Source organism: Vulpes vulpes, chromosome 13 (assembly GCF_048418805.1).
Source record: "Vulpes vulpes isolate BD-2025 chromosome 13, VulVul3, whole genome shotgun sequence".
NCBI lineage: Eukaryota > Metazoa > Chordata > Mammalia > Carnivora > Canidae > Vulpes > Vulpes vulpes.
In genome coordinates, this window is record NC_132792.1 from 120,157,544 (window position 1) to 120,183,194 (window position 25,651).

The window sequence follows — 25,651 nt, forward strand, 5'->3', positions numbered from 1 at the left end:
GGAACATAAATGTGTATACACACGAGCAATCCAAGCATAGAAAAAAGCCTGGAACTATATCACCAAACTAACAGTAGTTATGCCTTGGTGAGAAGATTATAACTTCCTAGGAGCTCAGTTACGCTTAAATTTTCTAGAATGATTATGCATGACGTGTATAATAAAATTATTATTTGGATGAAACCAGTGGCTGAAATCAGTAAGATGAATACAAAATGCCACTTTACTCCACACACCACCACTTCCCAGGGCCTTGCTGCTGTGATGTGTACGGCAAGTATGTGTTCCATCGTGCTTTTCTTGGGCCACCACGCTGCCTCAACTTTAGTCAGGGGCCACGAGAAACAAGCAATCAAGAAACAGATCTTAAGGGTGCCTGGGTCTGCCTTGGCCTCAGATCATGATCTCAGGGTCCCAGGATCGAGCCCCGCATCAGGCTCCCTGCTCAGCGGGGAGTCTAGTCTGCTTCTTCCTCTCTCTCTCTGCCTCTCCCCCTGTTAGTGTTCTCTCTGTCAAATAAAAAAAAAACTTTAAGAGAAAAGAAAAAAAAAGGAACAGACCTAGAAATCCACTATATCAGAACAGAGTATTATTTGGCCATAAAAAAGAATGCAGGGCAGCCCCAGTGGCTCAGCTGTTTAGCACCGCCTTCGGCCCAGGGCCTGTTCCTGGAGACCCAGGATCGAGTCGCACGTCAGGCTTCCTGCATGGAGCCTGCTTCTCCCTCTGCCTGTGTCTCTGCCTCCGCCCCCCCGCCCCGTGTATCTCATGAATAAATAAAATCTTAAAAAAAGAATGCAGCATGGAGACATGCTACAACGTGGATGAACCATGAAAGCATTACCCTGAGTGACAGAAGCTGGACACAAACAGGACGAGTCCCGAACACTCAAGGGCACAGAGGCAAAAAGCACAGTAATGGTTGCTAAAAGCGGGGGGTGGGGGGGTGGGGGGGGTGTTGCTGCTTGAGAGTATGGGGCTTCCTGTCAGGGTGATGGAAACTTCTAGAATTGGTCCTGATGGTTACATAACCCTATGAAGTCACAAAAAACTACTGTACCACACACTTCACAGGGTGAATTTCACGGAACGTGAATTCTAGCACTATTTAAAAGGCCTACTGCCTTCTTTCTGTGTAAGATACAAAAATCTCTTGAGGGAGATGAAATGTGTTTGTAGAAAGAGATAGTTTGAGATAATTTACTACCAAAGCACTGAATGAGACTGAAGGTAAAATGGAAGATCAGAAATGAAAGAAATACACATGATCAGAGACAGGCTGAGGTTTTGGGACAAAGACACAAATTCATGGAAAGCATGAGAATAAGAAAACTCCAGTAACCTATTTCCAAATATGTCATCTGTTCCTGCCACCTGCCACATATATCTGAAAACACCATATTCTCAAGAACCCAGAGATGACTTCATCGGCTCCCTGGCCCACAAGGAAGCACGCAATATGGGACTTCCCAGGGAGGCTGTCATGAGAGTCCTGCCTGTTCTCATGGACTCAAGCTCCGGGCTTGTTCCTGGGAACCTTCAGGTTGAGTTACCTGCATCACAGATGTGCCTGGGCTCCACGAGGACCAAGAACTGAGGGGGTACCTGAAAGCACACACCTCAGCGGGGCGGCCCTCTGGCCCTCCTGCCTTCTTGCCCTCCATAGGACTGAGACTGGAGCAGCCCCTCCCAGGGGCAGAGACAGGCAACACGCTAACTCCTTGCCAACTCGTCAATCAGGAACTTCATTTTTGTAAGAACGAGCCACAAGGAAAAGAGATCCCTCAATAAACAATAAACTCTAAAGTATACTTCAGAGCACGGGAATAACAGGCAGGTCACCAGAGATAAACTGCAAAACCTGGGGGGTGAATTCATTGTTTTAACTAAAGTGAAAGGGGACACAAGTGTAAGGTGCCTTACAGCAATTAGTAATTTGATTAAAGATTCAACAGAGGGGCACCTCGGTGGCTTAGTAGTTGAACATCTGCCTTTGGCTCAGGTTGTGATCCCAGGGTCTTTGGAGGAGTACAGCATGGGGCTCCCCGCAGGGGGCCTGCTTTTCCCTCTGCCTATCTGTGTCTCTCACGAACAAATAAAATCTTAAAAAAATAAAAAAATAAAAATAAAAGATCCAACAGAAATGAGACCACAGAACAGTGCTTCACCTGACATGATGATGACACTATATATATACATTGCTAAAATCTGCTTGGAAAGTAAAATGTGTTTTACACAGAATTATGTTTACCTCATGACCTTACTTCTGGGAATTTAAACTAAAGAAATAAATGAAGAAAAACTCTAAATGCTGGAAGATTTTCACAACTGTGTTAGATCTACAAAGGGTAATGTAGAAAACTAAACATCTAGCAACACAGAAAAGTAAGTTTAAAAACTGATGCTGGAAGGGTTGCGACCCCGCTGCCAACTACCACAAGTACGGTGTCTGGAAAGTGTTTAAGATCAAGCCACAAAGCAGAATTATGTGAAGCTGTAGACTATAACCATTTAAAACACACATACAGAGGAACTGGCTTGCACAGAATATACAGGAGAGCGGGTACAGATACCACTTTAAAATGTTCTCAATGTTAATAGATTTTTACGATAATTTCAGCATAAAAGTAACTGTGATTAAAGAATGTGGAAATACTCCACCAAACGTGGTGGCTGTGACGATTATTTGCATGGACTTCTCAAGTGCTTGATCAAAGAGGAAAGGCTCCTGGCCCGGCACTGCCCACCATCCTGGCATTCTGCAATGACTCACGCCCGTCAGGGCCTAGGAAGACTTGCCCTTCCAAAATTTCAAAGTCACAGGCTATCTTCATTAAAAACAATGGGTTGCAGATTTATTTTTAAGAGCTCCGTTTTAGAGGACATGTATTCACTGTGAATATATGTTATGCTATTAACGTAAGAATGACTCATTTTCCAAGAGGCATTATCTCAGATTAAAATTTGGAAGACTCTTCCAAGAGGAAACACACACACACACACACACACACACACACACACACACAAACCGAAAACTGGTCAAGGCAGTTATAAGAAATTTACTTTGTGTCAGAGGCTACAGTTTATTCCTTTAATTTAAAAAATCACATAAAGTTCCACAGAAAGAGAAAGGAATCAAAGTCTCTCATTACACAGAGGAAACAAGGCTCTGTGTTAACAGCTCTGGAGTTTCTGACTCCTAAAACTTAAATTCCCTGGGTTTACCTAGGAGAAAAAAAGAATACGAAAGGGGGAAATAATGTCCTTCAGAAGAAAAGGAACAATCCATAAAAAGAAGGACACAAATCTTCCCCAAGCCTGACAACTCACAGGGACTCAGCGTAAGGACAGCCAGCTAGCAACAAGGCTGGTGGGGAGATCAGGGAGGAGTTGGCCCCATTTGGGGTTTGACACACCCCTGTGCAGGGAGAAATGAAAACCACCACTTTCCTTTTACACTGTGCTGCACCCTGCCCACAGCCAAGGCCCAGGGTGGCCTTCTGGAAAGCCCTTCAGGGCAAACATCTCCCCTAACACAATCAGACAGAACAGGGACTGAATGAACAAACAGGAGCATCAGCCAAAGCTTTGTCAGCCCAGCCATGGCTGCAGAGAACAGAAGGGCTAGAAATGACATGCAGGTCATCCCCACCTTCCAGGATCTCCTGCCACGGCTCCTCACAGGTGGGCTTCCCTGTGAACAAGGCTGCCAGCCTGAAAGCCCAGTGTTCCGCCCAGATCTCCACATCCACTTGTGTGGGGAGCCTCCCTCGGGGTGCAGAGATGGGCATCTCCCAGTCCTGGCCCTCAGAGACCAGCACAGCTTTGTTTTGGCTATCAGGGCACCACTGCTTCCAGGCTGCCTTGACTCCTGCCCAGAATTTACTCTCAAGGCCACTGGGCTGCTGCTCATCAATCCTTCATAGAGGACCATGAGTTACATCAACCAGCACTCCATTAAGGGTCAGTGATGTTTAAGCCCACTTGAATATTAACTGCACTGCTTTTTATTACAGCATATTTTAAAATCAGTCCATCAGCTTCCATCGGCCACATTTGAGTTAGTTAAAGCAACATCATAAAATCATAATCAATGGGTATTTTTTCACTCTTTTGGCCACTCCAGCATGTGAACAAAGTTAGAAATCAACAACATGGGAAGTTTCAACAGTGATCTAGAAAGCAAGAGAAGTCCATCAAACAGGGAGACTGCCAACCACTCAGTGTCATCCAGAGAACAGTCATCTTCCAAGATAACCCCCATTCCAGAAAAAAATAATACAGCAAATAGGAAGCAGCTACTTTGAGAGAAACATACTCTGCATACGGAGAAACCATGCTCTCTCAGAAAGCGGCACACTGCTCCCAGACGTCTATTACATCCCCACTTCGTGCCTGCAAGCCCACAGCATTGCTGCCTCTGAGACTCATGGGCCTGGTGTCTTCCCAACGACCATCCCTCTGAAGAAGCTCCTGGTTCTGTCCCCTTTCAGCCCCAACTGCTTGTTGACCTGGACATCTTTCCCACCTGCACCCGCTAGCATTTCCTAAGCACCAAGTAAGCCAGCCCAGGCATGGCTGGGCAAGGCAGGGACAGGAAGGCCCGTAGCCCCCCCGGAGAGGCATCTGCACAGAGAGGCATCTGCATGGAGGCCCAAGGGGCCACCTGGAACCCCTGGGAGGAGACATCCCATGAGAAGGCTCAGCAAAAACAAACAGAAAGAAGGGGCAGTGCTAATAAGCTCACTCACCAGGGCCCCGAAGGTCAAGAGCAAGTAGGCTTTCTAATACAAAAGGTCACTAGAGGGGTTCCCAGACTGTGGTCCCCAGACCAAGGACATGGGCATTAGCCAGGGACCTGTCACAGCAGAAAGCGTTGGCCACGGGGTCCCCCCTCCCAGCAGACCTCCTGAATCAGAAACCCTTGGGGTGGACTCCACAACTCCATCACAGCTTGAGGAGCACCAGCTTGGAGGGTTTTGAGCAGGGATGGGACACAGAGCTCACTTTCAGAGCTATCTCACTAACAAGTGACCTCCAAGCATAGTGGCCTGTCCAGCACACATAAACCATCGCAGCACCAGGAGCTAACATGGTAACAGTACTGAAACATTCACGGGCACTCATATTTATCTTTGCAGAATTTGAATTTCAGAGAACTTGGTTTACATGATCTGTTGCATGGTCATGGGCTCAAATCACCAAATGAGAAACCTAAAAAGCCATACTTTTCTTCACTCATCTCCTGGGTTAGCTCACTTGTTGGTACACCCTGTCCCTTTAGTGTCCAAGTCATCCCTATGCTTCTGGAATAACTGAAAGACCCTCAAACTGCCGTCAGCACCTCCTCCACACATACACATATACACACACACCCCTCCAGCCACAAGAAAATTTTCTCTTTGCTTCTCCAACATCCACTCACACACAGTTGTTTATACCTGTCTTATCTACTTCACTGGTCTACAAATTCCTTTAGGACAGAGATTCTACCCTTAAAGGCTTCGTCCACCCCCCATGCTATCTCAGATCTCACACACACAGCAAGTCCACAACACGTGCTCACGGAGTTGCACGGATGCTGTGGAGCAGAGACGCAGAGCTCCGTGGCAGCCTCGAGAGTCAGCAGAGCAGAGCATGAGCAAGAGTGAGCTCCTCCACAAACGTGTGGTAGAACTTCAAAGTGAGCTTTCCCAAAGCAGACAATGGCTCAAAGGAGGAAACAAGGCATTCTGCTTATTTTATTTTATTACGATTTTATTTATTTATTCAAAAGAGACAGAGAGAGAGGCAGAGACACAGGCAGAGGCAGAAGCAGGCTCCATGCAAGGAGCCTGACATGGGACTCGATCCAGGGTCTCCAGGATCACGTCCCGGGCCAAAGGCAGGCGCTAAACCGCTGAGCCACCCAGGGATTCCCTTTCTGCTTATTTTAGAGTAACTTAAGAAATCTGTCCTCTCCTTTTCAACTATGCCTTAGGCCTGACATAGATCTCAAATTCCAAATATGTGCTGCAGAGCAACTTGCATGAGGCCACTCTGCTTTCAGTATCTGTCGTAAACAAACACCAAATACACTAAGAGGACTAAAAACTATATTTAACTAGGTCACCGCCCACCCTGACCCCACCGTTCTCTACCACTGGCGCTGGTGCTTCGTGTGTGCAGGATGATTTCACAGAAAGGCACTTTTCATCTGATTTCTCGCTTTTCTTCACTAAGCACACTATTTCTCAGAGCTACCCATGATGCCATGAGGACAAACAGTCCAGGGTTTACAGTTCTCCCTTTTCTGTCTCATACACCAATGAAGTGTTCCTCCACCCTCAAAGGTTTCAGCTCTGTGAACTCTCTAAAGAAGCTCAAAAGCTAATCGTAATATAGGTGGGTGAGAACCACCCCCACACCAAGAAGACCAAACAAAAGAACATTCAGGGGCTCCTGGGTGGCTCAGTCAGGAAAGCGTCTGCCTTCTGCTCAGGCTTCTCCCTCTCCCCCTGCTCACGCGCACACGCTCGCTCTCTCTCTCTAATACATAAAATCTCTAAAAAAAAAAAAAAAAAAAAAGGAACACTCGGGATCCCTGGGTGGCGCAGCGGTTTGGCGCCTGCCTTTGGCCCAGGGCGCGATCCTGGAGACCCGGGATCGAATCCCACATCAGGCTCCCGGTGCATGGAGCCTGCTTCTCCCTCTGCCTGTGTCTCTACCTCTCTCTCTTTCTCTCTGTATGACTATCATAAATAAATAAAAAAAAAAAAAAAAAAAAAAAAAAAAGGAACACTCATGCACTCAAACAATAATATTAAGTCCCCACAGTGTGTCAAAGAGTGCGCCAAGCGCTAGAAACCCTCAAGGGAAGGGCGTGTGCCTGGCCTCCAGGAGCTCCAGGGGGCTGTGAACACCTGGCCACACCTCAGAGGCTCTGCAGGAAGAGGAACATCACGTGTGGGGCCCAGGGGCGTGAGAACACAGGCGTGGCATAACCACAGTCCTCCAGCTGCTGAAATGTGAAGGTGGGGGCAAGACTGGACACATAAACATGGACAGGTCAATTCTCAACCCAAGCTGCAGTGTGCACACCTGATGTCTCTCTCTCTCAAACACAGGGTCACAGCGCAATCAGATGGCACAGAGCTCGCTGTGGACGGAAGCGTGTGATGGGCTAAACTTGCCGCGAGCACCAGAACACAAGTGCCTAGCCCCCCACCAGCCCTAATGCAGATCCCCCCCAGGGGCACTGACGAGGCAGGAGGCGCATCTCCTGGAAGGGAGACGCAATGCCAACGGCAGGCCAGAGACTGTAGTGGGAGCGGATGCTGACTTGTTTGGTGTTTTGCATCTTTCCATCACGTCTCCTGTGAGGCTCAGGACTCTGGAATGGAAGCATGTGGTTGGCACAGAAGGGCTGAAACCCACCAGGCTAGCCATCAGACCCTTTTCACCTGACTAGGGAGCTCATCCCGCACTCCTGGAGTATTCTGGAGAGGGAAGACCATTTCAGGAAAAACTCCAGGTAACCAGTATGTAGAATGGACCAAAGGGGCAGAGAATAGAGCAGAAAGATAAATAAGGAGAGGATGGCAGGAGCCGGGCCAGGAGGTGGCGGGAGCATCAGGGGCCAGGGCGGGGCTGGGATACAAGGATGGCATGGGATGGCAGGGACATGCAAGACCCAAAAGAAAGGGGGCCAACCCCCACCTCTCCAGCGGCTTGCAGCAACAAGCAAAACCTGCCAGGGAAGACCTTTCTACCTTTAAAATAAAGTCTTATCCAAAATAGCCCCCTTTTTCTAGAAATCAGCAAATTACCAAAATGACCCACCTATCACAAACTAGCTAGCGACTGTGGTTCAGAAAAACAGTTAGGAGGCCCTCTGTAGACCTGAATTTCCTAGATGGCTGGCTTCTATGCATCTGTTGATAAGAGGAAGCTATTCCTGATTTAAAAGACAATTGGTAAAGGTACTTGTAGGTGAACCCAGCAAAGCTGCCAAGGCGTCCAGTCACCTGGTCCAAAGTACAGTTGCTGTAAAACATTTTTAAGGTTAGGGCTTCCTTCAAAAACCGGATTTGCCCTACTCAGAACCCCAGTGAATGACCACTCCTCTGGAGCTCTTCAGAACTCCCTAATTCTATAAAGTCTGGTTTCTCTCTAATCCCTTAGGAAGAAGCTTGCGGGTACGGGAGCAGTCTTCCCTCACTCCTGCCTCGTCTTATTCTCAACCCTGGGAGGTACTCCTGCTGCTTCTCTCACCCCGGGCTTCTCAGTGGCACGGCGGCGGCATGTCATTAGAGCAGACAAACTGTGTCCATCGAGCCTGTGCAAGTCAGTAAAGGGAAAGGTCACTAAGGTGGATTCTGGGTGCAGAAGGGGAGGCTGAAAGAGGCAGCCCCATGACTCAAGGTCAGTGTCAGACCCAACAGAAGAACCCTCAATCAGGAAGAATCCTGAACTCCAGGCCCCAATGGGAAAGATGGGCACTACAACTCCCGCAAGAAGTGAGCACCCCTGCAGCTCAGCCAGTGACAAGTCACCATCACCCTCAACTCTGCCTTTTCTCCAGTGGACTTTGCTTCAGAACAATCCCTCCCAGCCTCCTCCTCTTTGCCCATAAAACAATGTTCTTCTCCTTCATTGGCTGGACTTGTCCATGGTCTTGACGTAGCTTGCAGGTCCCAAACTGCCATTCTCTGCTATTCCCAATAAACCCAGTTTTGCAGGTAAAGTGACTGCTTTATTTAAGACAACAAGTCCACCACCAGTTCACACTATCGGCTGGGCCCTTAGGGTGATAAGGTATGGCTTTTGCTCCCTTTACACTGCTGTCTGTGGACCTTCCTCCTAAGGCCCTGAGACACATTCCCACTCCCTGCCTCTCCTGCTGATCCCCTCTGGCTCCTGCACAACCGGCTCTCCAAGGTCTTTAGAATTGATGAGTTGCAGGCCCTCTTCCTGCTGTCACTCCCCCAGGGCTACCGCATCCCCACCAGTGCTCCCGCTATACACGGAGTACCAGTGCTCCAGGGCTGCACTGTTTCCTCCTGCCTATGCCCCCAGCTCAGACTCTGCCCACATGACGCACAGGACCAGCTCCTCCTGTGCTGAACTCCAACTCCAGGTCTCAGCTGAACTGGCACTTCCCTGGCCCCCAATCTAAAGCAGACATCCCAGCCAACTCATCCTACTGGAATCCCACTCTCACACCCTTCTTTCCTATTCTCCATGTTCCCCACCCCTCCCCATTCCACTCCATGGAAGGTAAGCCCCCTGGCCACAGTCTTATCCTCTCCTGGTTCCATGGCACTTAGAACAGTGCCCGAGACACAGCACATAGTCTCAAAGTCTCTGCTAAACTGATGTTGGCCCAAACAGCCATCCAAATACAAATCAACAGGTTAAAGAGGACGAATGAACAATGATTTATGGTGATCTCATCCAAAATCAGTTTCTGGGGGCATCTGGGTGGCTCAGCTGGTTAAGCAGCTGCCTTCAGCTCAGGTCATGGTCTCAAGATCCTGGGATCAATCAAGCACAGGTCAGGTCACTACTGTACCACTCATGCCTCTGGAACCAGCTGAAGATCAAAGATTGGGGACAGCGGCCAGACCCCTGCAGACGCGACTTAAGTCTTCCCATCCTTCTGGTCTCCCTACACACCCATTCACTTCTGATCCTTTCTTCCAGCATCGTGGCCTTTCCAGCCCTGTTTAAGAACACCCTCCAGGGAAGAGGATTTCACAGGCTTCCTACAAATGGTAGCCATTCCACCTCTTCTCTCCTCCTGCCAATGCCAGGGAGAGGCTGAGATCTCCACGGAGCGTTCAAGGCACACAGACAACAAGCACTAAGTGTTTGTCCATTGCACTGGGCAAGGTGGTCTCCTCCGAGTCATTCGACACTCATCTTCTCACCTAGTTTGGGTTTAAATACAGAAAAATGTCTCTTCCTTTTCTGACTTAAGCAATTGTAGTTATGTCCTAAAGAGCATTGCTTGAAGTTCTCATTCACCAAAAGAACACCATGGCCAAGAGCATACAGAAAGAGCCTGATATAGGCACTGCTGCCTCAAAGAGTGTTTGTCTGCAGGCAGACCTGGTTCATATCTCATTTTGGCTGAGTGACCAAGAGCAAATTCCTAAAACCTTTTGAGCTTCAAATTCCTCATCTGTGGGACAAGGATGAGAAGACTGACTTCACAAGGTCATGGGGAAATTGGATGGGATTGGGGGGCACAGGTGGGGTCTCAGGAGGAACTCCTGCGCCCTCCCCCGGGAGAGAACCCGGAGCACAGGGCTTTTGAGCCCACAGCTGTTTGCACAGAAGTGTTCCCCTCCACTGTGCAAGGTCAGTCCACTGTGCATTCCCTCTTCCATTACTAGCACTAGCGCCTTAAACTGGAGTTCTAGACCCATTTACTCATTATGGCTTCCTACTACTTTTCTAACCTTGTGTCTTAGAGGCTTTTACTGTAGTGTTTGAAATGTAAATAAAGTAGTACTGAGCTAGGGCAACCTGGGTGGCTCAGCCGTTTGGCACCACCTTCGGCCCGGGGTGTGATCCTGGAGTCCCCGGATCGAGTCCCGTGTCAAGCTCCCTGCATGAAGCCTGCTTCTCCCTCCGCCTGTGTCTCTGCCTCTCTCTCTCCTCTCTCATGAATAAATAAATAAAATCTTTAGAAAAAAAATAAAAGTAGTACTGAGCTAAAAATGTATTTCTAAAGAAACAACTAAAGTAGGCATGGTACTTGCCTACCAGTGAAAAAAAGAAGTAAAAGTTCAGTATTGGGCAGCCCTGGTGGCTCAGCGGTTTAGAGCCTACCTTCCGCCTGGGACCTGATCCTGGGGACCCGTGATTGAGTCCCACATCGGGCTCCCTGCATGGAGCCTGCTTCTCCCTCTGCCTGTGTCTCTGCCTCTCTCTCTGTGTGTCTCATGAATAAATAAATAAAATCCTTTAAAAATAAAGTTAAAAAATAAAAAAAGTTCAGTATTTACTGGCCAAATGAATATTTTCAATGAAAACATAGTTCTCTTATCATCTCAATACATCATTTGGTTTTGGATAAATTTTAGGTACAAAAAGAAATCTAAAAATGACAAGTTGCTGAGTCTGGGAAGCTACTTTTCCTACACATTATCTATGTTTAGAATGCACATTTCTTTCATAAAATAATTTTCTTCTGCTGAGATAGTACACAAAATGTTTTCGGAGCCCTGCCACCATGTCACCTGGTGATCCCCTATCGACTACAGCCTCTTCTTGACTCTCCCCAGTAGAATGTAAAATGTTAATGTCTCACTCAGCACTCCAAAATAAGTATATATTTCATACACAGTCTGTCATCTGTTTCCTTTTCTCAATTACATCTCATTAAAGAAAAATGTTCTCTTCAGAACATAGCACACCAAAAGGCAAGTATTTCAATCATGTTTGACTTGGTAGAGTGGCATGAGCGGAAAAGAACATTCCAGATTCCTAAACTCTCCTACCCCACTCTCCTTATCCTTTGATACTTAGTAGAGGCTGATAAGAGGTTCACAACCCAAGACGGCAAATCACACCAACAGGCACTGGTGGACAGTCCCCTCTCTGAGCTGGTGAGAGGCCCTCCATGACACAGGAGTACCAATAAGGACTCAGTGATGAGTTTGCTTTAGACAGACTTTTTAAGGAATGCCCCACACAGTGACAGATTACCAACAGATAAAGGTCTACAGTATTCCTTAAAAGCTTCAGGAAAAACAAAAAAAGCAGGTTTTGTTCCACTGTTTCCACTTTCTACTGTTGGAGGGCAGGGGACATGGGAGAGAAAACAGTTGCAGCACATGAGTAAATGACCCTCTGTTCTCATGGCCTCCAGATAAATATCCCTTCCAGATACTTAAAATCCTCTTCAAGTGTTAAAACACAAGCAGCTGTATGCTTGTGCTAAAGTTCCTTATAAAGTCTAAACTGTTTCCCTGAAAGAGGTAAAAATACAGAAAATTTTTAATACTTTTCAGCTTTTAATGAATATAGCAGAAGTCACAAGCACATAAAATATGAGGTACTTGTCATGTTTTTAAAGAATAGAGGATTTAACAGCCTTTGAGAATCACAATTCTACATAGACAACCGACCTTAAACTTTATTCTGGAATAAAACATAAATTAACCTGCTACATTACTATTCAACAAGAAGAAATTCTTTTACCACATGGTATAATCATATAAACACAATGTTCTAAAGCTGTAACTTGAAATTTTGTTTTGTTTTGTTTTAAAGATTTCATCCATTCATGAGAGACACCGAGAAAGAGGCAGAGACATAGGCAGAGGGACGAAACAGGTGCCCCGCAAAGGAGCCCAATGCAGGACTCGATCCCAGATCCCGGAATCTTGCCCTGAGCCGAAGGCAGACGCTTGACCGCTCAACCACCCAGGCATCCCAACTTGACAGCTTTTTAATTTCAACACATAATTTCAGTTTGGAAAATATATGCAAGTAATACCACCCTTTTACAGAAATAACGCAAGTATTTAAGCCAGTCATGCCTTTGGTCTGTGAGCTGCACAGGTAGTTTCCTTTAGAAATACAGAAATCCTACCCACCAGCTGTCAGACTTCTAAAGGAGATACTGCAAGAATTTATTTTTTTGGCCCTAGACTTCCCAAACTAGCAGCTCTCATGATCAGATACTGTCCTACAGCATCATGGAATAACTAGAAATAATTATGATATACTGCGGCCCTAGAAGGGAAAATGCCACAAATTTAAAACTTAAATCACGATCAGGTCAACTGAGCTTTTTAAAGTAAGCTATCATTTTCTTGAGAACATTATCTGTATCAGGGCCACCCGAAGAGACTGGTTCAAAGAGAACGCTGAACTAAATAACTGGAAAACCCATTTCCCAAGTCATCAGGGGTAAACAGGCCATTACAATTTCATTTTAAAGTATTAATGGACGGGATCCCTGGGTGGCGCAGCGGTTTGGCGCCTGCCTTTGGCCCAGGGCGCGATCCTGGAGACCCGGGATCGAATCCCACATCGGGCTCCCGGTGCATGGAGCCTGCTTCTCCCTCTGCCTGTGTCTCTGCCTCTCTCTCTCTCTCTGCGACTATCATAAATAAATAAAGATTTAAAAAAATGTTTAAAGTATTAATGGAAACACGAAGCTGCAAATGTGCAATTCCAACATACAGTTACTTTGTGTGCTACTTTGTCAAAGTGACTGCAGTATCAATACAGTGGCCACCAGGCACATGTGTCTATTTAGATGTAATCAAAACTAAATAATTGTCTTAAAATTTCAGTTTCTCATCCCACCGGCCACATTTCTAGTGCTGTAGCTACAGGTAGCTAGCTGGTGGCTGCCATACGGGACAGCACGACACAGCTCATCTCCATCACAGTTGGACCTTGTATGCCTTACACATAGTACCTGCCAGACAGGCAAATTCAAGTCCTCTGGCCTTCCATGTGGCCCTGCACAATACCATGTGGTTTCATGTGTAGTTTTGTTTTGTTTTTAACATTTCAATAGCAGTACAAACAGAAATTTGTATAAAACTACATCCAAAAGTACAGTGAATCCTTTTAGAGTTAGCTAAACTCATAAAAATATTTTTGAATATATGCTTTGCTTCAGTATAATGCTTTACAAAATGAAAGCGATAAAAAAGATATCTGATACCATTTTAAATAGCTGAGAAATTTTGCTTTTAATAATTACCTCCTTTTATTTGATAGCCAAATACAATAAGGATGGCTCAACTCAAAAAGCCATACTCTAAACCTGCAAACAACACATTCTTCGATAAAGGAAAACACGGTGTCAAGCAGAAGAGGTTAATCAGTTTCTTCTTACCAAGTTGTAGAAATATCAGAGAATCAGAGATGCTTTGGTGGGTATCTGAAAATGAGTGTTAATTATCACAGCCACTCTGCCGCACCCTATCATTACCTCCACCCTGATACTCAGCTGTTTGCCTACTTATTTTTAGTTAGCCTACTAAAATGCACCTTTTCCTTCTGGTTTTGGGTCCAATTATCACTTCATGTCCCACATAAAAAAATCACTTGATTCTCTACCATTTGGTGAGAAAATACACAAACATTTTGTATATAATGCTGTCTAAACAGCAAGCTGTTATCTTTAGAATGCCTTTAAAGGCAAATCAAGGAATGTACTTGGTGCTAGAGAACTACACACTTGAAAATGGTTAAAATAGCAATTTTTGTTAGGTACCTTTAATCAGCACAACAATAAAAGCATATCAGGGCAACTGTCTACATCCTGAGATGATCCATTTTTTCATATGAAGCACACTGCTTTCCCCAATAAATTGGTTAGGAATTTTCAAAGTAATAAGATATGAAACCTCACTCAACTTTAAAATTAAAATCCAAGTATATTAAAAGCCAAAGATGAGAAATAAATGTTAAGAAAACAGGTTTCTTTTCAAGTACCCAAGATATGAGAGGATAAAGACACACATAATATGATGCCGCTAAATGAAAACTTGCTTCACGTGTTTATGGATCCCAAGATTGCAAACTCTAGACAAGGTCTTCGTCATCCCTCTTACAAGCTGGGCACTGGACTCGCTGCTTCAGAACCAGCAGCCCTGATCCTCAGCACCACCCAAAGAGCCAGTATGATCATCACCCCCATTTTACAGATGCTGAGTCTGAGACACATCACTTTTTAAAAGAAGGCAGTTCTGGTCCCAAAGGTCATAGCGGAACAAATAGTGAAGCTCTGGCTGTTGTTGGTGGCCTTGAGTCTGTGCTCAGCACAATGAGAACCACAACGTCTCAAGAGCAACATAACTTTTTTATAAATTCTGATAATCCGGTAATATCGCTGGGAGAAGGAAAACTCCTTAGTTTTAAGGATACCTTGACATGAAACTATCCTTAAAAAAATCACATTGCAGGGGTACCTGGGTGGCTCAGTGTTTGAGCGTCAGCCTTCAGCTCAGAGAGTGATCCTGGGGTCCTGGGATCCAGTCCCAATTTGAGCTCCCCACAGGATGCCTGCCTCTCCACCTCTCTCTCATGAATGAATAAATAAAATCTTAAAAAAAAAAAAAAATCACATTGCAACCAATACTTGTCTTGCTTCTATTTTTAGGAAAATTTAGAGACAACCTGCAAAAGTCATTTCAAGAGAAAGAAATGTTAAAAAAAGAGAGAGAGAGAGAAATGCAAATCCAAGGGATAAAGATTTTAATAGCAAACTCCCCTCATCCAGGTCCATATTGTTAACACTGGGTACGTGCATCACAAAATTTACTTTGTAACTAGGTGTTAAACTAAAACAGGATGCATAACTAACACTTCCCAAATCCCTTAATCCTGGCGGGACAAAATATCCCAAACCAGCGGAACTGCACAACTCCAATTAAGACCAGTCGGCCGGGACCCTGACCCTTCTGGACTCCCCCCACGACAGAGGCGGGGACCAGGGACCAAACTTCTCCACCTGTAAGGGCCTACCAGGGGAGCCCACAGATGGGCTCAAAGTTCCCTGCTGCTTCCTCCCCACACAGGAGGCCCTAAGAAAGCACCAAGAGCCGCAGAGTGACCCCGGGTTGGGGGGAGAGGCGCGAGCACAACTTGGGGGGGGGGGCGTGCAGGAGCCCCCAGCAGCGCCCCTCGGGGGGGGGGGGGGGGGGCCCAGCGCCGGCGCGGAGGAGGAAAGCGCCACTCCCTCCACCCTGGCCGGGGCTCCTGGCGCTGGGGGTTCGGGGAGCCAGGGGGTGCTCAGGGACTCTGGGGCGGGATCCAGACGATTCAGGGGGCTGGGGGCTCATGGGGCCAGAGGCTCGGGAAGCCAGGGGTCGAGGGGCTCGTGGAGCGGGGACTCGAGGGATTGCAGCCAGAGGCGCGGGGAGCCAGGGAGCTCAGGAGGTCTCGGGGTGACCGGAGGACGGGGGTGGGGCGTTCGGAGGAGGGTTTGGGGGGTGGGGGGAGCGGGGGCCCAGTGGGGAGCCCGTGGGGGAGGGGAGCCCGGGCTTCGGGGCGGGGACCTGGGGGGAGGAGGGTCGGGGGGCGGGGGCCCCAGCGGGGTTCGGGGGCCGGGGGAGCCCGGGCTTCGGGGCGGGGACCTGGGGGGAGGAGGGTCGGGGGGCGGGGGCCCAGCGGGGTTCGGGGCGGGGACCTGGGGGGAGGAGGGTCAGGGGGGCGGGGGCCCAGCGGGGTTCGGGGGCCGGGGGAGCCCGGGCTTCGGGGCGGGGACCTGGGGGGAGGAGGGTCGGGGGGCGGGGGCCCAGCGGGGTTCGGGGGCCGGGGGAGCCCGGGCTTCGGGGCGGGGACCTGGGGGGAGGAGGGTCGGGGGGCGGGGGCCCAGCGGGGTTCGGGGCGGGGACCTGGGGGGAGGAGGGTCAGGGGGGCGGGGGCCCAGCGGGGTTCGGGGGCCGGGGGAGCCCGGGCTTCGGGGCGGGGACCTGGGGGGAGGAGGGTCGGGGGGCGGGGGCCCAGCGGGGTTCGGGGCGGGGACCTGGGGGGAGGAGGGTCAGGGGGGCGGGGGCCCAGCGGGGTTCGGGGGCCGGGGGAGCCCGGGCTTCGGGGCGGGGACCTGGGGGGAGGAGGGTCAGGGGGGCGGGGGCCCAGCGGGGTTCGGGGGCCGGGGGAGCCCGGGCTTCGGGGCGGGGACCTGGGGGGAGGAGGGTCAGGGGGGCGGGGGCCCAGCGGGGAGCCCGTGGGGGAGGGGAGCCCGCGGTGCAGTCGGGTGTCCCGCGACCCGACACTCGGGCGGCCGTCGCAGAGAGCGAAACGCAAGCAAAACTAAGGCAAGGGCAAGTTTTCTGCCTATTTCACTCTAACAAAAAGTTTTCTAAAAGGACAAAGCAGCCGCGACTCCCGGGCCCCAGCTCTCGACGCTCACGACCGCACCGAGGACCCAGGAAAGTTTCGGCGGCCGAGCGCGCGCAGCTCCCCGCCGGCGGGGGCACGGGGCTGGGGGGGCCCGGAGGGCTCGGGGGCCGCGGGGGCGGGGGGGGGCCGGCCTGGGGGCCGCGGCCCGGGGCCCCGGAGGGCGGCCGCGCCCGAGCTCCCCCGCCGCGCCGACCCCGGCTGGGCGCCCGTCCGCGCGCTTACCGGCATCATCTCGGAGCCGAACCGCATGGAGCCGCGGCCCGAGCCGAGCGGGGCGCCCAGGTCTCGGGAGCGGGGGGCGGCGGCGCAGGGCGAGGCTCCCGGAAGGCGGCCGACCTGTTGCGAGGCGGCCGCGGCGTGGGCGGTCCGCCGAGCCCTCCCCGCGGGCGGGGGCGCCGCCGAGCCGCAGGCCTAGCCCCCGCGGCCCCGCCGCCGCTTTGTCTGCTCCGCGCCCGCGACGGCCCGCGCGCCCTCTGCGCTCCGCCCCCCGCGCGCGGCGGCGGGGAGGGGAGGGGAGGGGCGGGCCCGGGAGCGCGCCTGCGCGGGCGGGGGCGCGCGGCGGGGGCGGGGCCGGGAGCGCGCCTGCGCGGGCGGGGGCGGGGCGGGGGCGGGGCGGGAGCGCGCCTGCGCGGGCCGGGCTGGGAGACCCGAGGGGCGCGCGCGGGTTCGCGGCCGCTCGCCGGGGCTCCGGTGCGACGCTCCGGTCTGACTCGCTTTAACTTAATGAAGGAATGCACTTAAAAATGACTTCAACGGTAGGTCGTACATATTTTTGCCGCAGTCACAATAAACAAGCCTTCAAAACGGTTACAAATGTGCCCAGGGCAGCCCGGGGGGCTCAGCGGTTTAGCGCCGCCTTCAGCCCAGGGCGTGATCCTGGAGACCCGGGATCGAGTCCCACATCGGGCTCCCTGCATGGAGCCTGCTTCTCCCTCTGCCTGTGCCTCTCCCTCTCACTCTCTGGGTCTCTCCTGCACAAATATATAAAAGCAACAAACAGGGATCCCCGGGTGGCGCAGCGGTTTAGCGCCTGCCTTTGGCCCAGGGCGCGATCCTGGAGACCCGGAATCAAATCCCACGTCGGGCTCCCAGTGCATGGAGCCTGCTTCTCCCTCTGCCTATGTCTCTGCCTCTCTCTCTGTGTGTGACTATAATAAGTAAATTAAAAAAAAAAAAAGGGGGGATCCCTGGGTGGCGCAGCGGTTTAGCGCCTGCCTTTGGCCCAGGGCGCGATCCTGGAGACCCGGGATCGAATCCCACGTCGGGCTCCCGGTGCATGGAGCCTGCTTCTCCCTCTGCCTATGTCTCTGCTTCTCTCTCTCTCACTGTGTGCCTATCATAAATAAATAAAATTTAAAAAATTAAAAAAAAAAAAAGCAACAAACAAAAAGTGTGCCCAGCAGCCTTCCGAGGAGGGCGGCCGCTGAGCCTGTCAGGCACTGGGGTGGGGGAGGGAGGAGGAGAGAACTCTGGCGGCGGGGCGGGGCGGGGTGGGGGGGCGAGGGCCCTGGGAGGGGAAGGAGGGAGAGAGGAGCGGGTGCTGGGGGAAGGGGCTCTTGGGTGCTAGGGGATGGGGGCCCTGGGGGGCGGCTCCCGTGAGGGGCACTCCGGGGAAGGGGAAGAGCGGGGGGGGGGGGGGCGCGGGGGGTGACAGCCCCCGGGGGCCTGGCGGTCCAGTTCGGGGCACTCGGGGGCCGTCCTCTGGAGGGAGGCTGAGAAGCGAGGCGAGGACAGCACTGCCGGCACCCAGCCTCCAGGACAGGCACCCCCTTTTCCAGATATCCAGCAAATACCTGCACCCTGGCCACGTACCTGGAAAGGATGAAGAAGGGCTAATTCCTTGAGAATGCAAAATTCTCCAAAACCGCAGTTTGACGCCTAGGTATGTTAGCAGGGGCTCCATGCCGGCTGTTGGTTCAGCGTTTGTCAAACACCTGCTGCGCATCGGGAGTGCTGGCATACTGATGCACAGAACAAAAATTGGAGGCACAGTGCAGTGTAATAGCGCAGCGCATTAGTAATAATTACACAAATTACCAGTAGGGGTACAAAGACAAAATTAAAAGAGGTTGGGGGAGGAGCCTGCAGGTACAACTCTATAGAGGGTGGTCCAAGCAGATGACCCCACCAGACCCAGGACCCAGACCCGAGGCCCCCGAGCTGAAGGAGCACATGTGCACATGACCCCTCCTCCAGGAAGCCTGCCTGGGAGCCAGGCAGCTGCAGAGACCACAGGAGGACAGCACAGTGACACGGGCGCGCTTGGTCCATGGGAGGGCGTTGGCCACACTCCCAGCAAAATGGAGAGCCCTGGAAGGGTTTGGAGCAGAATATCTGACCACTGTTTCTCTGGGACCCCCTGCCTGCTGGGCAGAACCCACTGGGCCTTAGCCAAGAACCTCCAGGAAGCTGTTGCAGTAAGCCAGGCTGGACACGGGAGTGGCTTAGGCAGCAGCCGTGGCCTGATGAAGGGGTGAAGGCCCACCCCACGGAATTCCCTGACAGGTTAGCTATGGAATATGAGAGAACGAAGTCAAGGATAAGTCTAAGAAGTTTGTGCTGGAGGATGAAGCTGCCATCAGCTAGGCTGCAGAAAACCACCAGTGGTCATCCCATCCCAAAAGCCAGCGCATATAGAGACAGCAAGAATCCTTCCTGGCAACACGCAGCTCATTGAGGGACCATTTAGCACTAAAAAAAAACTGGCCCTGTATTACACTGGTTTTCATTATTTTCTTGCACACAAAAAAATTTCAGAAACAACCTGAGATATCATGATCCACTAAACTTCCAGTTTTTGGCAATAGAAAACACATCTCTTTACCACCCGGAAGCTGGTCACACGCTGTACCTTGTATTTCACATGAACACTGGCCACCCGGGCTTATTAATAAAATGATCATAATGGAAATAGAAGCAAGGAGAGAAAAAGTAAGTAGGATGGCCTGCTTCTGTTTCTTTACTGCCTGTTTTCACAACCACCAGGCAGGAGGGAGAAGAAGGGAGGGGGCAGCACCTGGCCCCCATCCTGGAGCTCCAGTCCAGCCCAAGAGAGAAGGTGCTCTGGCACCAAACAGCAGGTAGGCCTGGGTTGAGGGTTTTGTTTTGTTACCTTTTTTTTTTTTTTTTTAAATCCTAGGAGCATGAAACCAAATACATCCCATGTGATGGCTGTGCCATTCATGTCCAGCTCTGGGATGGGCTGTTTGCTCCCCTCACCCTGCCTGGCAAGGCTGCTCTCTTCTCTCTCAGTCTGCACACCACTCCGGGAGAGATAAGCCACAGGCTCAGAGCAGGGTGGGGTGCCCCGAGCCCAGCTTACCCCCAGGCACAGACTCACTCCTTATCTGTTGGGCTGGAGTTCCCTCCTTTCCCACTTCCCTCAGCTGTTCCCAGTCTTCCTGCCTCTCCCCTTCTGGGCCATTCAACCTGTGGGGTCAACCTGCTGACCCTCTGCCCACAGCTCATCCTGCGTCCCTCCACTCTTCCCACATCTGGTGATTCATGTCACTGACATTCTTACATGTCTGTATTTTACTAGGCAGTGCCCCAGACTCTAGAGATAAAACTCTAAACGAAACACATGCTCTGACTTCGTGAAGCTTGTGTTCTAGTGTGGAGTTAGAGTGTAAAAGGAGGAGATCATAATCACCAGAGGGGAAGCATCAAGGCAAACCTAAGAGACCATGATCAGTATTGGCTAGGGTGGTCAGACAGGACATTTGAGGAACAAATGAGGGAGGAATTGGACTACAGCCCAGGGGAACAGCAAGCGCAAAGGGCCTGGGGCAGGAGTGTCAGGAGCACCTTAAAGAAACAGCAGAAAGGCCGGACAGCATGCCTGGAGCCCAGTGAACACGGAGGGGAGTCGTCAGAGATGAAAGAGGTAGCCGGGTCTGGATCACCAAGCACCATGTGACATCCCACAAATCGTCCCCCCTCTTGAAACCTCAGATGCTCCATTTCCACAGGCTTCTCAGCCTACAAATTGACTCCCTCTTCTCCCATGTTCCCCTCCAGAGATCAGTCATCCAGAAGACAGATGGGGAGAAGCCTCCCGTCAGGAAGGGAAGCCTCTTTACGCCTACCCGTCTTTCCCCTTTGCCTCAGACACCTTCCCTTAACCCTCCTACTCATGTGTGAAGTGCCTACCTTCATGGAAGGCACTTGCACTGGAAGTCATGTTTGAATTCATATGTCATCTATATTCTGTAGCCATTTGTGCGTGTGCATGAATGTATAAATACGTGTATACATGTATATTATTTGCATTTTTATATTTACTTTTTATTTTATTTATTAGACTTATTTTAGAGAGTGTGCTCATGCACATGGGTGAGGGGAGGGACAGAGGGAGAGGGAGAGAGGGAATCTCAAGCAGACTCCCTGCTGAGCGAGGAGCCCCACATAGGGCTCAATCTCAGGACCCTGTGATCATGACCTGAGCCGAAATGAAGAGTCAGATGCTCCATAGAATGAGCCACCCAGGTGTCCCATTTGCTTTTTTATTTATCATGGTACTTACCACATGACACAGAAAAAAAATGCATCTGTCTTCCCAACTAGACTAAGTGGCAAAAACTATGTAACTCATTTATTTGTCTATGCTCAGCCCCAACATTGTGCTCAGGGCATAAGACGAAATCAATAAACGCAGGATTGATAGTACTAATAATAATGGCAAACTTACCATTCTGTGTCCTCCATGCAGGTTTGGTAAAGTTTGGTCCCTGACCCCTGCAGCAGCCCCTAGGGTGGAGGGTGTCTCCCTGCGTGCCCTCCTGCTCCCTTGATCCATTCCCCGCCCTTGTGGTTGACAAGCTATAGGCCAAATCCAGCCCTCTGTCTGTTTCTGTATTGCCCATGAGCAACAATGATTTTCACGTTGTTTCATGGTTGGGGTGGGGGGAGGGGCCTCAGAAAGAAGAGGAAGAGTCTGTGACATGAAAATCATGCAAAATTCAAACTTCAGCATCCTTTTGCAAAGTTTTATTGGCACTCAGCCTCACTTACTTGTTGAGATGTGTTGGTTGCTGCTTTCACACTGCAGCAGCAACTGTATGCCCTGCAAAGCCTGAAATGTGTACCATGTGGCTCATTACAGGGAAGGTGCCTGCTCCTGCCCCAGCAAGCCTTTAGAAGGTCTTCTGAACAGAAGTGTCAGATGTCCCTCGATGCTTCCACATGTGCAGTGAAGCAAGAGGCATGTGGTTGGAGCAGCGTGGACGGCGAAAGGGCATGAGGGCGGTGAGTCATACATGGACATTTATTACACTCTTCTGTCTTCTTGTGCCTTCTCTAAATTCTAGATAGTACCATGTTTCTGGGAGTGCCCAAGGAGCTCAGTTGGTGAAGCATCTGCCTTCAGCTCAGGTCATGATCTCAGGGTCCTGGGATTGAGCCCTGCATCAGACTCCCTGCTCAGCGGGAAGTCTGCTTCTCCTTCTACCTCTCCCCTCACTTGTGCGTGCTCTCTCTCTCTCTCTCTCTCTCTCTCTCAATAAATAAAATTTTTAAAAAATATATCACAGTCTATGTGGCTGAAACCACAGGAATTTATTTTTTCCAGGTGTGGAGGCTAGGAAGTCTAAGGTCAAGAAGCTAGCCAATTTTGCTCCCTGGTGAGGGCTCTTTTCCTTGCAGGACAACTGGCATCTTCAAAGCATATCCTCATGTGCTCAGATAGAGAGAAAGCAAGCTCTCTGGAGTCTCTACTTATAAAGGATGCATACATTATCTTAATCTGAGGGCCCCACCCTCATGACTCCACAGAAAAGTAACTCTTTCCAAAGGCCCCACCTCCAAAGACCATCAGATTGTAGGTCAAGGCTTCAACATGCGAATTTTGAAGGGACACCACGAGGTCCACGGCAGCCAGTGTATTGTCCTATCCTACGGCCATAGATTGTATCAATCACCCCAACAAGTGTCTCTTAAATGCCTATGAGAGCTACAGGTTGTACAAGGGTAAAATGATTTCTGGAATCCAAACTCATTGCTAGAATACAAATCTTGTCCTTCCAATGGTTGGATGCATGGGGTCAGCATCCATGAAGAACTCTATAATTCTTGAAAGTCAAGAAAATCTACTTGATGAGATAGATTTCAAAAAGTTGAATTGAGGCTTCACTATGGATAATGAAGAGAAATCTACCAAATATACTGGCAATAGAGACTTTCAAGTGCCAAGATGTCACCACAGCCACAAGCCATCATCAGAGGCTACTGTGGCACACACACACAAAGGGGGTTCTATTCCACAGTGAGGAATGTGCACCCATGTTTTCCTGGTTTCTATTAAATACTAAGTTGGAGTGAATTGCATTCTAGTCATTTAAAAATCATTTAAGGCTTTCTTCAAATATTTTTCAAGAGTACCTGTGAAAACCACACTGGTTTTGTAGATAAACGGTCACAGGTCCTTTGAGGAAAGGACCAATTCCTAAAGTTGTTGACATTCTTTTTTGCCAGCACACAGTTTTACCAGCAGTTAATCATTACAAGAATGCCATCATGTTGCTACTATTAAAATTTTTTCCCAGTAGCCAAAGATAAACAATTAGGGAAAATCTCATGTTCTCACTCTCTCTCAAATAAATAAACACAATCTTAAAAAAAAAAAAAAAAAAAAAAAAAACCTGGGACACCTGGGTGGCTGAGTGGTTGAGCGTTTGCCTTTGGCTCAGGGAGTGATCCTGGGGTATTGGGATCGAGTCCCGCATTGGACTCCCCGTGGGGAGACTGCTTCTCTCTACCTCGCTGCCTATGTCTCTACCTCGCTGTGTCCCATGAATAAAAAAACAAACAACAACAACAAAAAATCCTTTGGTAAAAAAAATAAAAAAATAAATAAGACAAACCTGAAACAGGAAAATACCCTGTTTAAAGAGAATTTTTGCTTCAGATTGATGAGGCTGCAAGCTCTAGCCAGGGAAGTTTGTTTTTCTTTCAGTACTTTGTTCTCTCAAAGTGTTTATAAATTGATTCTGGGGAAAGTATAGATCTCTTCTCAAATGTACTTCACATTTACCACATCTCATAGGATAAATATGAAATCAGAAAAAAAAAAACCACCCCACCCCACATCAGGCATGCTTATACATATTACAAAGGATCAACAAGTTCTCCCTGTCTCTTTAAATATGCTTTTATTTACAAAAAAAAAAAAATCAATTTATGTACAACTTTTCAGGTTAATTCAGTAAACACTACTGAACATATGGTGGGAGCCAAGAGCAGTCTGGGGCCTGAGAGGTTCAGACTAGTGTGGTTGAGACTTGGAGCTGGGATTGCAGCCCAGGGGCTCTGAGTCCAAGGTCTGCATTCCTGATCCCCACATCGCTGTCCCTTCAGGGCTAAACATGTCTACACTGAGTGCTGGGGGCACAGGGCCAGCTGGCCAGAGTACAGGATAAATAAGGTCCGAACCCCGAGCAGCCTCGTGGAGAAAAGCGCATCCGTGAGCACGAGTGACGGCAAACATTGCAATGCTCCAACAGGAGTCCACACAGGAACTATCCCCCAGCCCTTCCAGAACCAGGCAGTCTGAAAGTCCACACAGGGACAAGGGCTCTTGACTTGAGTATAAAAGATGAGCTTACGTGGGGCGTCTGGATGGCTCCTTCGGTTGATCATCCAACTCTCGGTTTCAGCTCAGGTCATGGTCTCAGGGTCGTGGGATCCAGCCTGGTGTCGGGCTCCCTGCTCAGCGGAGAGTCTGCTTCTCCTTCTCCCTCCCCTGCTCACTCTATCTCTCTCTCTCAAATAAGTAAATAAATTTTTAAACAAATTAAAAACTAAAGATGAGCTTCCATGAAGTTGATGTGTTTTCTATTTTATTTGCTTGAGGCCTTGATTTACTGGGAGGAAGTTTTTTCATTTAAACAATGTTTTATTGAGTGTGTACTACATGCATAGCAATGTGAAATAGATGAGTAAGATGTAATCTGTGCTCTGGACCAGCTCATACAGCTGGGAGGGGGCAACAGGGTCAGAAATGACAGTGAGTAGATCCACAGTTTATAGCACACTCACCCTATGCCACGCAACAGGCTAACCCTTTATAAACGTTTTGTCCTATGATTTTCACTAACTCTACAAGGAGGTACTACTATCTCCACTTTACAGATAGAGGGGCTAACTCTCTGATCCACTCAATAAATATGAAGAACTCTGTAAATGTGTCAGGGACAATCCAAGGCTCTGGGGACACCGTGGTACAGTAGGCAGCTCTGGCCCTGCTCCACGTTCTGGATGCTTTTGTTCTCATTGAGTGTGACAGATGATAAGCTAATAAACAGGACACGTGCTTCAAAGAAATTAAGAGAAGATGGTGCAATTGTACTCAATGAGGTATGTGTTTCAGAAATGGTGATCAGGAAAGTTCTATCTGAAGCATTGGTTTCATTTATCATTTTTAAGTACACCCAACATGGGGCACAAACTCATGAGCCTAAGATTGAGAGTCTTGTGCCCCATCAACTAAGTTGGCCAGGCGCCCCTGCACAGATGGCATTTAAAGTGAGATGTGAATGAGGAACCTCCTGCAGAAACTCCAAATGAGCAGGCCCGGTAGAGGCAGCAGCAAATGCCAAGCCCCTGAGGGAGACGTGAGCTTGGTTCCCCCAACAGGAAAGGCCAGGGTGGTGGTGGCTGGAGCTGAGCATCCCACCCCAAGTCCTATAGCTGATAAACAGCAGGGATGATGGTCAGATCCCCGTGTGTCTAGGCCACGGTTGACTGTGAAGCTAATTGCCTAAAGGAACAAATAGAACATTCCACATGTTGT

At 49.6% G+C, this 25,651-nt stretch overlaps 1 protein-coding gene and 1 long non-coding RNA gene across 5 annotated transcripts in view; one reads left to right on the forward strand and one right to left on the reverse strand.

Moving 5' to 3' along the window:
- Nucleotides 1-17,329, reverse strand: part of TP53BP2 (tumor protein p53 binding protein 2) — a 56,948-nt gene extending 39,619 nt beyond the window's left edge. The window contains exon 1 of one of the 3 annotated variants that reach the window (XM_072732651.1): nucleotides 17,086-17,329. In XM_072732651.1, coding sequence (XP_072588752.1) covers nucleotides 17,086-17,112 — 27 coding nt within the window. In that variant the 5' untranslated portion in view covers nucleotides 17,113-17,329. The remainder of the gene's footprint in view (nucleotides 1-17,085) is intronic. The other 2 variants (XM_072732653.1, XM_072732652.1) reach the window with 2 other exon arrangements.
- Nucleotides 17,330-18,563: 1,234 nt separating this feature from the next.
- Nucleotides 18,564-24,680, forward strand: LOC112923578 (uncharacterized). 2 transcript variants are annotated; one of them, XR_011996296.1, is made up of 4 exons: nucleotides 18,564-18,745; nucleotides 19,849-19,943; nucleotides 21,968-22,110; nucleotides 24,217-24,680. It is a non-coding gene; the product is annotated as an uncharacterized lncRNA (long non-coding RNA). The 2 variants fall into 2 exon arrangements; XR_011996295.1 differs by lacking the exon at nucleotides 24,217-24,680 and having other exon boundaries at nucleotides 21,968-23,438.
- Nucleotides 24,681-25,651: the final 971 nt, after the last annotated feature.